The sequence below is a fragment of the Falco naumanni genome, chromosome 2 (assembly GCF_017639655.2).
Source record: "Falco naumanni isolate bFalNau1 chromosome 2, bFalNau1.pat, whole genome shotgun sequence".
Classification (NCBI taxonomy): Eukaryota; Metazoa; Chordata; class Aves; order Falconiformes; family Falconidae; genus Falco; species Falco naumanni.
The window spans coordinates 21,062,875-21,074,972 of record NC_054055.1 but is presented as its reverse complement, the minus strand read 5'-3'; the positions used below and the strand labels follow the sequence as shown (position 1 = coordinate 21,074,972).

The 12,098-nt window shown below is 36.6% G+C and overlaps 1 protein-coding gene across 4 annotated transcripts in view; it reads left to right on the top strand.

Moving 5' to 3' along the window:
• Nucleotides 1-12,098, top strand: part of ATM (ATM serine/threonine kinase) — a 77,562-nt gene that overhangs the window by 15,807 nt on the left and 49,657 nt on the right. For all 4 annotated transcript variants that reach the window (XM_040583543.1, XM_040583542.1, XM_040583544.1 and 1 more), the window contains 12 exons: nt 303-398; nt 1,408-1,633; nt 3,597-3,728; nt 4,494-4,619; nt 4,741-4,830; nt 5,837-6,008; nt 7,169-7,368; nt 7,854-7,936; nt 8,044-8,199; nt 8,644-8,719; nt 8,871-9,001; nt 10,863-10,983. In XM_040583543.1, the coding sequence (XP_040439477.1) occupies nt 303-398; nt 1,408-1,633; nt 3,597-3,728; nt 4,494-4,619; nt 4,741-4,830; nt 5,837-6,008; nt 7,169-7,368; nt 7,854-7,936; nt 8,044-8,199; nt 8,644-8,719; nt 8,871-9,001; nt 10,863-10,983 (1,609 nt within the window). The remainder of the gene's footprint in view (nt 1-302; nt 399-1,407; nt 1,634-3,596; nt 3,729-4,493; nt 4,620-4,740; nt 4,831-5,836; nt 6,009-7,168; nt 7,369-7,853; nt 7,937-8,043; nt 8,200-8,643; nt 8,720-8,870; nt 9,002-10,862; nt 10,984-12,098) is intronic.

Here is a 12,098-nt window from a genome sequence, read left to right as displayed (position 1 = left end):
GTGGCATAATTTTATATGTAAGTTCACCCTTTAACATGTGAAATTGCACAGGGGAAAGTGGATTTGCAGAATTGTGTTATGTTAATGCTTTGGTAGAGTTTATAGGGTTTTTAAGTTTACTGTAATTTAGTTATCTGTTCATAAGCATAGCAGATACATGAACTGTGTGTTAGAAATCTTAAGTGAAAACTTAAGCTTCTTTGAAGATAGACTGTTAATCAGGTTGATATTTGGGTGTGCTTCAGGAATCCTAAGAGCTTGTCTGATTCCAAGAAAATACAGAACAATTCTTTTTTTTACAGCAATTTTCCTCATCTTCTGGTACAAAAAATTCTTGTGAGTCTTACAATGAAGAACTGTAGAGCTGCCATGATTTTTTTCCAAAATGATGCTGAATGGTATGTTTTAAAATCAATTATTACAGATACTTAAGCTTTTATTTGTCATTTTAGCAAGCAGAGATAATGAAATGCATAATTCCTCAAGCTCTTTCGCATCTTTCTGTAGATCTTTCGGATCCCATAAAAATAATAATGCTTTTGCAAATTGTTAAAGATGCTTTAAGCAGATGTTAAAATAGTCTCTTGCTGACAGAGTCAAAACTTCAGGTCGTGAACAAAATGCTTGTTAAGGAGTATGTGTATCATCTCTGTTCAGCAATACAGCTAAATGTTTGACTCTTTATCCATAAGTACATTAGGTAATTTTAATTCATTACAGTTCTATTTTTTGAATAATTTGTAACTTTATACAAACACCTATTTGTGCTTTTCAACGTTACCTTCTGTCCTAAAGGAACCATATATCTTAAGAGTTTTCTTGAAGATAGATACTAGGTAGAAGGTTGGCTAGATGCTTGCTGTCCATATGTCCTCATGCCACTCCACCTGTATTTGTGGTTCCAGCCACGTAACTTGAATCTGTTGGAGACACTCTGTGCATACTCTTGCGTCTTTCACTGATGCATGTATTGAAGCTCTTGGACTATATCCAGTTTCCTCTTAATGAAACTGAAATGTGGATAACTTGTTCTGATGGAAGATAAGACTTCCCTACTAGAAGTTAAAAATACTGGTTTCAGGGATTTTGTGAATTTCTGCTACAATTGTGTAAAGTGGGTTGAGGTCAGCCGTCTTAACGCAATACAGATGCGGCCATACAAACTACCGTAGAGCATATGATCTGTGTGCAGGCTTTCCTTGGAGTTTCTTCAGACAGAGCTAAAATGGTAGTATCCATTCCAGTGAAAGTCATGCCAGAAATTAAAAGATCGGGAAGGGTTTGGAAGCACAGAAAGATAAAATATTTTATTTTGCTTCTGTTTATTTGTTGTATTTAAATAATAGTTTTAAAGACTTAGAAGTCATATACTGGCTACTCAAGTAAAAATGATGTCTCTTCTTCAAGTGTGCAACACTTGCAAGGGAAAGAAGACGACACTTTCTCTGATGTTGAAGAACTGTACCTGCAGACAACATTTGATGAAATGGATATTTTCATTAACTTCACAGTAAATGTCGCAGATAAAAGTGTGACTACTTCAAGACTTGCCATCAACCAAAATCTTAAGGAAACACTGGAGCACTGTCTTTTAGCAATGTCAGAAAAGCTTTTAAACAGCTATATTTCTAAGGTAAGTTAGAGATTACTGTTACAGCCTTACATTTGTCCTCCCAAACAATGTTTTTTTCAAGGCAAAGCATATAGATTTTCATTCCTTTTGCCACTAAAAATGAATCACAAGCATTTTTAAAACTATATTCAATAATATGAAAGAGAAAGATCTGTATTTCTTTATGCAACTGGCAAAATATTCATAGTTCTCTAAAGTATGTGGGAATGTGTAGAAGCTGCACAGAAGCAGAAGTGTGTGCAAAGTTGCCACGTAAACCACTGTTACCCTGCTTTTTGTGAGTTGGTTTCATCTTCTGTGCCCCTGTAATGCTTTAAGGTCTTGCCGTTTTTCAAGCCAAGACAGCCTGAGACATAGAGATCTCAAATTGTTAGGTTTTATAAAAAGAGGCAGCTGTGTAAAGGAGTAATTGTAAAGAAAGCTGCAAATACGGGCTGTATTCACAAGAGCACAGCCAGTGCTCAAGGGAACTGATTACCTCCCTCTACTTGGTGCCTGCAGACGGCATCTGAAATACTGTATCCTGTTTGGGGCCTCCCGGTACAAGACAGGTATTTAGTGCATTCAGTGGAAGCCACTCAAAAATGTGAGGGCTCCAGCACCTGGCCTGTGAGGAGACAGGGGAAACCAGGCTTGTTCAGCCTGGAGCGGAGATGACTTTGGGGGGACCTAACAGGCTTTGGAAAAGCCTGCCAGTGCCTGTAGGTTTGCCTAGAAGACAGAGCCATGCTCTTCACAGTGGTATATTGCAGGAAGATGAGAGACAGCAGGCAGAGTCAAGAGGAAATCACACTGGATCCAAGAAGAATTTTATCTATGTGAGGACAGTCAGGCAGTGGCACAGCACAGGTTGCCCTACCTGAGAGGTTGTGCAGTCTGCATCCTTGGAGGTTTTCAGGCCCTGATTGGATAAGCCTTGACCTCAGAGTTGGCCCTGCTGTGAGCAGGAGGTTGGACCAGAGACCTGCCAAGATCCCTTCCAGCCTGAATAATCTTGTGATCCTGTTTGTACCTTTCACTTGTTGAAACACCACAGAATCTCTCCTTTGGAGATAAATCTTGATTTGTAGAGGAAGAGCCACCAGATAATGGTAGAAAGTTTGTGAAAACAAAACCAGCAGGTTTTTTAAACTTTCAGTTCCTTTGACAGGCTAGCTTTGGTTTTAATATAGTGGTGTGCCTTCCTTGCAATTCACTGCTAAGGTGTAATATTTGGTGAGCCAGAAGAGGCAGTACCAAAGTTTGAAACAAAGTACTGGCAACTGGGTGTTATAAAACTTATCCCTGGGTTTGCATCTGTTACAATGGCATGTATGCATAAGTTTTCCCATCTTTTTTTATAGATACCTGCTTTTCAGGAATGTGATAGCAATCCTTTTTGGTCTTCCTTCCTGAGAAAGTAAGACAATTAATTATTTGTCTGCTTTTTTTCTTCCTTTGATCCAAATAATTTGGACAGGTAAAAAGTGATCTCTGACGTGCTCCTGCAGTAAGTACGCATGAATTTACAACCGTCTGTGCCATTTGTTGACACAATAGCTGCTAAGGAGCAACTTACTAATTTATTAAGATCAGAAGAGACAGCAGTAGGGATGTGATATAGTCCTGACTAGCTCACACTGTCTCTTGTCCTGGACGGAGGTAAAATAAATAAACAGAGCACTTGGGAAAAGCTGGAAGGATTGCTATGGTGGAATCTAATGGAGAGGGAGAATTTAAAATTTTGTGAAGGAGGGAAATGTGAGGGCCATGGAACATACCAGGAATTTTATAACATGGAGTGCCAAAAGGACTTGTTAGGGAGCTGAGGCAACTGCAGTGCAAAACATTAGGATGCAGATCTTTGTTAATTCTGGTGAAACCTGTATATGAAAGTGTTTTTAAAAGACTCTAAAGAATTCTGTATTTTGATGGAAGAGTTTAATGATAAACCACTGGTATTTATACTGTGTATTTGATATAGTCAAAGGTTGTTGCTGCAGAACACCTTGTCCAATGTGTCGGTCTCTTGATTGGTGTTCTTGGTTGCTATTGCTACACTGGTATATTTAAAGAAGAGGATGCCTGTAAATCAGAGTTGTTCCAGAATGCTAAGGTAAGCAGCAATGCATTTGGGAGCTATTAAAAATAAAATAAGTCATTAAATACAAAATAATTAAAAAAAATTATTCATGTTGACACGTTTTCAGAGCATTAATATTTACTGTGATTTCTGCTTAAAATAAGGCTGTTGGGAGAGTTTAAATGTGTTACTGCTGCTGACAGAGAAAAGTCCTTGAAATTCTGTCAGTACACCAATGCATCAGTTTTGCAGTGGAGAGAATTCTAAGTATTGCTACATTTGAATCACACCTTAAAAAAAATAGTGATGGGTGTGTGGACAAAGGACTACTTAGAGGATAACAAGTCCATTTCAATCCTTTCATGCAGAAATTTGTTAAGATCATTTGATGGTTTAAACCAGTATGAAGACAGCTACTACTACTACTACTATTGTTGTTATTGTTATTACTACTACTACTGCTGCTACTATCTGGGGTGGTTTCTTACTTAAATATGGAAACCCAAAACTTAAAAAATTATGGAGAGAGGCTGTATTTTTCTTTTGTGATGAAAGTATCTGTTTCAGTCAGGTCTAGGCCATCTTTTTATCACCTCTGGAGCAGAATGAGTGAAACAAAAATCAAAGAAAAAAAAAGTCCAAACTTGTTAATGCACACTTTAAGTATCAAAGCTGTATCAATGAGAATGTGTGAATGAGTATGAATGAGAATCATGTCCTTTTGTCTCTGTGTGTGCTGTGTATGTGCCAATGCATAAAGGAATTTAACTGAGGCATTGTAACTTGCATTTTTACTAGTCTCTCATTCATTATGCCGGAGAAAGCATTTCTCAGTCAAAAAACAAGCTAAATGAAGAGGCCCAGATCAACTCCTTGAGGACTTTGATAATGCAGTGTACAAAATGTTTATGCAATTGTACCAAGGTAAAATTTATAAAGGAATTTTTATATATTTATTCATTAATGAGATCGCAAAGTTGAATATCATATATATGGTACCTGAAAAAAACGAATTAACCTCTCTGTACATCTTGCTTTCTTACAGAACAGTGCTAATAAGATGCTGTCTAATATATTCCTGCGTTTGTTAACATCAAAATTTATTAATGATCTTGTAGATATTTGCAAAAATCTGGTAAGTATGTTCTATCTGTTTCTAGATGCAGCGCTCCTCTACCAAAGGATTGTTTTTACAGTGTAATAATTTGGAGGCACACCAAATGAGATACTTATTACTGAAAAAATAAATCAAAAGACATTGAACTTTGTAAAGAATTCCTAACTGGAAACATTTTTATTTGGCATTTGAATGCAGGTGTAGGGAAAAAATGAGAGCCAATGGGTAACATTTGATCAAGGTTAGCATGCCAGCTCACATAAAAAATTCGAGGGTTTTGGAATTTTTGTAATACTGTATTAGAGTAAAAGTATATACAGATTTTATACCACAGAAAGTATTTCTGTAACACATAACACTTAACTTTAGTGCACTTGTAAAATTTTTAAAGCTTTTTCTCTTGTAGTTTGATGGGCTTATGTACCTTAAAACACTTTAAAGTTGTTGATTATATGGGTATTAAATCTTCTAGCTGTAAATGACTGTCACTGAGAAAAGTCATAGAGTGCCACATCACTGTGTTTAGCCCAACTCTTAAAACTTCTCTTTTTGGCACATTGTCCTGTAGTCAGGTCAAAGGAGGCAAAATCCTTTATTTTTTCAGGTGAGAAGCAAGAGTCTTACCTTCTGTTGACTTGTAATCTGGTAGGGAAAGCAGTAATTAGTGTGCCCTCAAAAAGGTCATATGCCTTCCTTTCATTTCTTTGTAACTATGAAGTATAGCGAGAAGTTTGTGAGTCTTGTAGACAGAATTGTTTTTCAAATACTAACAATCTAAAACACAGAGGCTAGCATCTGTCTTAGGAAGCTTGTATCCTAAAGAGAATATTTCAAATCAACAGTTCATGTGTGTAGAAGGCTGGTTTATCACAAAGGAATGGAATTCATCAATTCAATGTAGCCCTTGCCGTCTTCACCTGTTCTAGTTCGCTGGGAAACTGTAGTGTCTTTCCTTGTGTTATGCCTGTGGTGTTTCTCCTGTCCTTAAAAACCAACTTGAAAAGGATGTGGTGGTTTCTTTTAGATGACGTTTACTGGAAAACCAAGTGTACTGCGACAAGTGGGTGTAATGGGGAATGATCCTGAGGAGAGTATAATGGAAGTAGATAACCAGGTATCTGATGATCTATTTGATGACCATTCAGTGACTGATGTCAGTGACACAAATGAATCTGGTGAGATGCAAAATGTAACAGGTAAGTCTTCTTTGTGCCCAAAACTACTTGCAATAGCTTGTTTTCATAGATTGCTCTTTGCTTGAAAGACAGATACAAAATTGTGCTGCTTTATTAGTATTTGAAGCAGGTAATGGTTGAACCAGGTATTTTCTAAACAGTAGTAATTCTTTTGTACCTCATTAGTGTTTTACAGATGTTACTGAAGTGTTCTAGCTTATTTGAAAGGATAAATTTGTTTTTTATTTTATAAATAGTAAAATGCAAGCAGAAAAGCTAGCTAACTTGTTCAAACTCAGTCAGAAGGTTTGGCAAAGAAGGTACTAGAAAAAGTGTCTGTAGCATACCCGTCTCTATCCTTTGGCCGTGCTTGCTTTTCTTAGAAGTAGTCCTATTTAATTTTTCTCCTTTTCCTAATCAGTAATTCTTGACACAGTCAGCTTTCTTATGTCTCTGGACCTGGACAGGAACATGAATCTGTCTGTTTATTCCTATTAGCAGCTACAAGCACTGATGTTCTCTTTTGTTTTAAATTCTTTCTTAAAAATGTGTGTATCTTCGTTTTTAACCAGGACTGTGTCTTATGTTTATTGTTGAATGAAAAGGATATTTATGCCACAAACAGCAGGTGGTCTGTTTTCCCCGTCATGTTGAATAAGTGTCTTAAAATAAATAATTCTAATAAAGTTTGCAATCGCAGAAAGTTACAGGGGTTCTAAATGTGACAGGAAAAGGGCATTTGTAACTATTTTGTTTAGGTTGTAATTGAAATTTCAGTGAGGATATTAATATAGTAGTACTGGTCATCATTTCAGTTTCTGGAAGTTTTGAATATAGTTTAAAATATATAGCTTAAAATATATTCTTAAGTTATAGTTAACAACACAAAAGAACACAGATGCAGATGGTTCTGCTGAATTCACTGATACCTTGATGGACAAATCAGCCATATGTATGGGCACATAAAATGAAAAGCCTTTGTTTCTGAGAGGGATGTTGTAGAAGTGGGAAGCACACTCAAGAAGCTGTTACTGATGCAGTAACTGCTCAATAACAAATAAAGGTTGCTAGTACTCTTACCTGTTCTAAGAACCTAAACTAGTTTTGTAAAGACCTAAAATATTGACAACTTTTTTATTGTCCTTGGAGAAGGATTTCTTACATGAAGATCTTATTTTCAGGTGCTTTGAGCCCGTTAGCTGAAGAACAGTTGACAAAGCAGGATTTACTTCTCCTTGAAATTCTGAGGTTCCTGTGTATTTGTGTAACTACAGTCCAAATTCAGACAGTGAGCTTCCGAGCCTCTGATGTGCGGAGCAAGCTGTTAATGCTTGCTGATGGCAGTGTCTTTGATAGTGCTAAGCCATTGCATCTGCATGTGGTGAGTGTGAGCTTTTATTACAGCAGACCCACCTCTGTATTTATGCTGGTTTTGAACGTGTATATTCTTGTCTTTTGTCATTGGTCCCCTGAGAAGACATTAAAATGGCTACTTCTAGTGTTTTGAAATGTGCTGTGGTTGGGGTAACAGCAGTTAGAATTTGTAAGCCAGAAACTGAAGAGTTGAGAAGTGTAAGCATCTTGCCTTTATCATTAATTATTTGCTAAATAGCTAGAATTAGTCTCTAGTACAATAGGATCTGTGTTTTACTTTAAAAAGGACGTGGCTCTAACTGCCCAAACTAAAAATGTCATGAGCTGTATTACTGTGTCTTTGCATGAAAAGATGGTCAGTGTAACATGCAGGAGCTAACAATAGGTATCCTTGCTGCATGATTTCATGTAAGAGTTACTGAAAATGTTTTATAGTTTGTAATTTTCTTAGTATTATTTTCTATTGTTCTTTTTTTTTTTCTTATTTCCCAGTACTTGATCCTGCTGAAAGAGCTCCCTGTTGAAGAACACCTCTTGCCTGAAGAGGATGTTCTTACGCTTCTTAGACCTCTTTCGTAAGAGCGAAACTACTCAGCATGTGTTAGAGCTATTTTAGTTCAACAGCTAGAGGATTTGGGGGCTGTTCAGTGTTTCAAGATATTTTTCCTTGCTTTCTTTACAGTGCTGTATGTTCTTTGTACCGTCGAGATCAAGAAGTTTGCAAAGTAATTCTAAATAATTTGCTACCTATAGCAGTAGGGCTGACCCAGTTCAACACACATGCTGAAGAAACAGGGGATGCCCAAGGACAGTTTTTGACAGTTGTTGGAGCCTTTTGGTATGTTTTATCTATTTAATGCGGAAGTCTGTTTGGCATAAAGTTTTTAACTTTGCTGTCAGTCTGAAAACTGTAGTGTTGTTGTGTGTCTTGCTGTTGGTATCCTGTGATATCTTTATCCAGCATTTAACTTTCCAGATTTTCTGTCATGTTGTATTTGTAGCAAAGAATCATATCATCCTTAATATAGTATTAGGACAATAAATGCTGCATTGTTGTACATTAACAAAGTCTGATTGTACTCCAAATTGCATCAGTAATTATAAAAAGTGATAACTTCAACAACCAAAAATAAGCATTGCTTACAACTGTAGATTATCAATTCTCCGAAACATGCCTACTGAGCACAAAAGAATGAACTGTGAGCAGCAGAAACTAACTTGTTAGACTTCTTCTCAAAATTGTCGGCAACCTTTTCGTTTATTCAAATCTTCCTTATTTTAGGCATTTAGCTCAAGGAGGGAAATGCACAGCACCAGTAAGAGTGGCCCTTTTAAACTGCATGAAAGCCATGCTTGAGGTAATGCCAGATTTTCTGACATTCATTAGCATGTTAAGTATATACTTAAAGTGTACTTAAAAACAGTATCTGAAGATCTTTTGCTTTCATCAGTGTATATTCCATTGTAGGTCTTCAGTATATTTTAAATCACAATATTAATTTTTTTCAGGCTGATCCTCACTGCAAGTGGGCAATACTTAATGTAATAAATGAAGATCTACCTGTGAATGATGCTTTCCCACGTTTTCTTGCAGATAGTCACCATCAAGTTCGTATGCTTGCTGCAAAGTCAATTACCAGGTGATAATGTAGATCTTCTTTCCATTTGTAAGAATAATGCTTAACTGGCTGTTACTTCTGCTACTGTACAGCTGCTTCTTTCAGTACTTCTGGGGCTTTAATCTTAACAGAAGATAAAAACCTACCAAGTTACTTTGGTTAAGGTGTTCAGACTTTGTCTACATTTTAAGTATTCTGTGATGAGAGAGATATCTGTATCTATATATAGAGAGATAAACAATATATATTAAAAAACCCTATATGTGATAGCAAATTTTGCACTAAATTTATTATGCAAAACTTGAATAGGAAATAGTTGTTTACCCTCTAGAAATAGGTTAGGTATAATGTGTAGCATAAGAACTTTTTCAATGGATCTTATGTTTTGAATACTGTGTATAGTTCTTTCTCCGTGCATCAAAAAGATGTAATTGAAGTGGAATAGGAGTAGAGGAGGCGTGTTCAAAAGTGTGAAACAATTTACACACAGCTATTGGTTGCATAAACTGGAGCCCTTCAGCACAAAAAGTGTTGAATTGCAGGAGGTATAACATAACTCTAGAAAATCTGGTGTGGAACTAAGTGATGATTGGCAGTCTTTTCTTTTTTAAAGACTAGGCAACATCAGGTGAAGCTAACAGGTTCTAAGAAACCTAAGAAAATTCTAAGAAAATAGGGTTTGCTTTTTCATAGAACATTCAGTTATCTTACCCTACCCTTCAGTTATGTTACCCTACTATCTTCAACTGTCTGGATGTTTTCAGGGGTTCAAGAAGCAACAAATTCGTGGAAGAGGAAATCATTGAAGGATACTAAGTACAGTCACCACTTCTAACTCATGATCTGCCTAGGTCACCAGTAGTCAATTTTTAGATTCAAAGAATTATTATGCATACAAGGCAAGCATATGGTGATCTTAGGTGTCTGCTAATAGTCGCTTAGAAGTAGCTAGAGTAACATTTGGTCCAATCCACTGTGGTGCTCCCATTTTTATTACAAAGAGCAAAGTGGGTTGGGCCTTTATCTACAAAAAATAAATTCTTTGAGAAACTCTTATTACATATACTTTGTTCAAGAAATGTATTCCCAAAATGATTTCCAGATATAATTATGCAAATAGTGATATTTTTAGGACAACAACAAAGACTGAGAATCTCATTAAAATTAAGATGCTTATGGCACTAGAATATTTCCATCCTTCACCCTTTATAGGACATGGTATATCTTCCCTATATCATGGTGGATGGTAAGAATGGCTTTTTGTCCGTTCTTCTGGATTCATTTTAGCGATTGATTTGGGTCGTCATGTTGTAACATTTTTCTTAGCAAGTAAGATTCGTCCTGATGGGGTTAGGTAGCAAATTTTGATAAGGTGTGTAGTCCAGTTGTAACTATTGATAGGTTGTAACAGGGGCTGAGTAGTTAAAAGTCGCATCCCATAATTTTGGTAAAATTACAAATACAAATATTAGGGTGATAATGTAACTTCACAGTGGTATTGTCTGCAAGTGTAAAATCACAAAGGGTTCTCATACAGACACATCCATTCCCAGCATATATAAGCACAATTTCAGGGATTTCATCAGAGTGTATTTCAAAATGACAGAGATTTTGTTCAGTGTCAAGACAAATGTCTTTGGCCTTAATGGTATTACTTTCACAAATAAACCCTTGTTGTTCCCATACAACAGATGCATTAACATCAACAGTTTTGGGGGGGTGACATGAACTACCACAAGAGGAAAGAAAGACTGCTGTACAAGAAAATTAAGAAGAAAATAATGACATTCAGAAAAAACAGAATCTTATTTGATATGCACAATATGCAGTAATTCTGTACCTTAAATGTTATGCTAATAATTATTGTTCTTTTTTTTTGAAGTTTGTTTCAAGATGTGAAACAGAGAGATTCTTCTGGAATGTCAGAACCTCTTCCCTTGAAGCTCCAGCAAAAGGCTTTTGAGAATGTGTATCTCAGAGTTCAGGAAGGAATGAGAAATCTGGTACCAACATCTAGTCATCGTTTTGCCTAGTTTTCATCTTATGACTAAGATGTCTTTTAAAATGATCGTGTTTAGTTTTCAGAGAACATTAATTCTTCTGGGCTTCTGATAATATGCGGTGATGAAACAAGGTGATAGTCAGAAACATCCTTACACATCCAGTCACTGTTTTGTCCACATTAGAAGTTTGTAAACTTTTTCACTGTAGTTCCAGACCACTCTTCTATATCATACTTGTTGTTGTGGGTTTCCATACTGTGATACCTAAGAATCAAAGAAAAATGGAGCCTCAGTATTCTAGACAACATATAAATAGTGAATAAGAGGCAATGTAATTTCAGATTATGTGTTTATTTAAATTTCAGCAAGATCAGGTTTCCAGTGGTATTAGAGCAGTGGTTTTCACAAAACCAAAATTTGCTTAAAAAATAACTATTCAGAAGAAACTTCAAGTGAAGGAAAAGTTTTACTTCAGTGCAGTGACTGGAAGTGCAATGATGTATATTGCCATGGAACTTCTTTAACTTAATTTTTCTGTCAGTGTCTTTCACTTTTCCTCCTTCCTTGCTACCACATGAAGTCATCTACATCATCTTCATTTTCCACTTTTTTTCTGTCATGCTGTCATCTGTGGGCATGTCATCTATTTTCTCTCTGTTCCCTCTCCCTGCAGTCTTGTGGCTTGGGTTTGCTGCTGAGGCCTCATCTCTGTCATCTTATTGCATCTCTCTGTACTGTCACCTCCAGCTCTTTGTTGTCTTGTCTCATTTCTCTGTTGCCTTGGCTTCCTGTTCTGTCACCGCAGCCTGCTGTTGTCTGTTAGCTTCTGACCTTTCATTGCAGTTTCTTGCTACTTTTATCCAAGATTCATCACTTGTCAATGCCGTGCTTTAATAGGGGAAGAACTGCATTTGAATTACGTGACAGTTCTTTCCTATATGCGTCAGGGAGGAGCAAAAAGCAGGCTTGTCAATGCTTCCATCATTTCTCTTTTAAGTGTATTGCCTTTTTTTAAACTGCTGATACTATAACATGAACCTGTGGTGTATGAGGTATTGCTGTGTGTGCTGGCATGCTGGAGGCAGTGAGGAGTGAGCAGACAGCTGGAAGAAGTA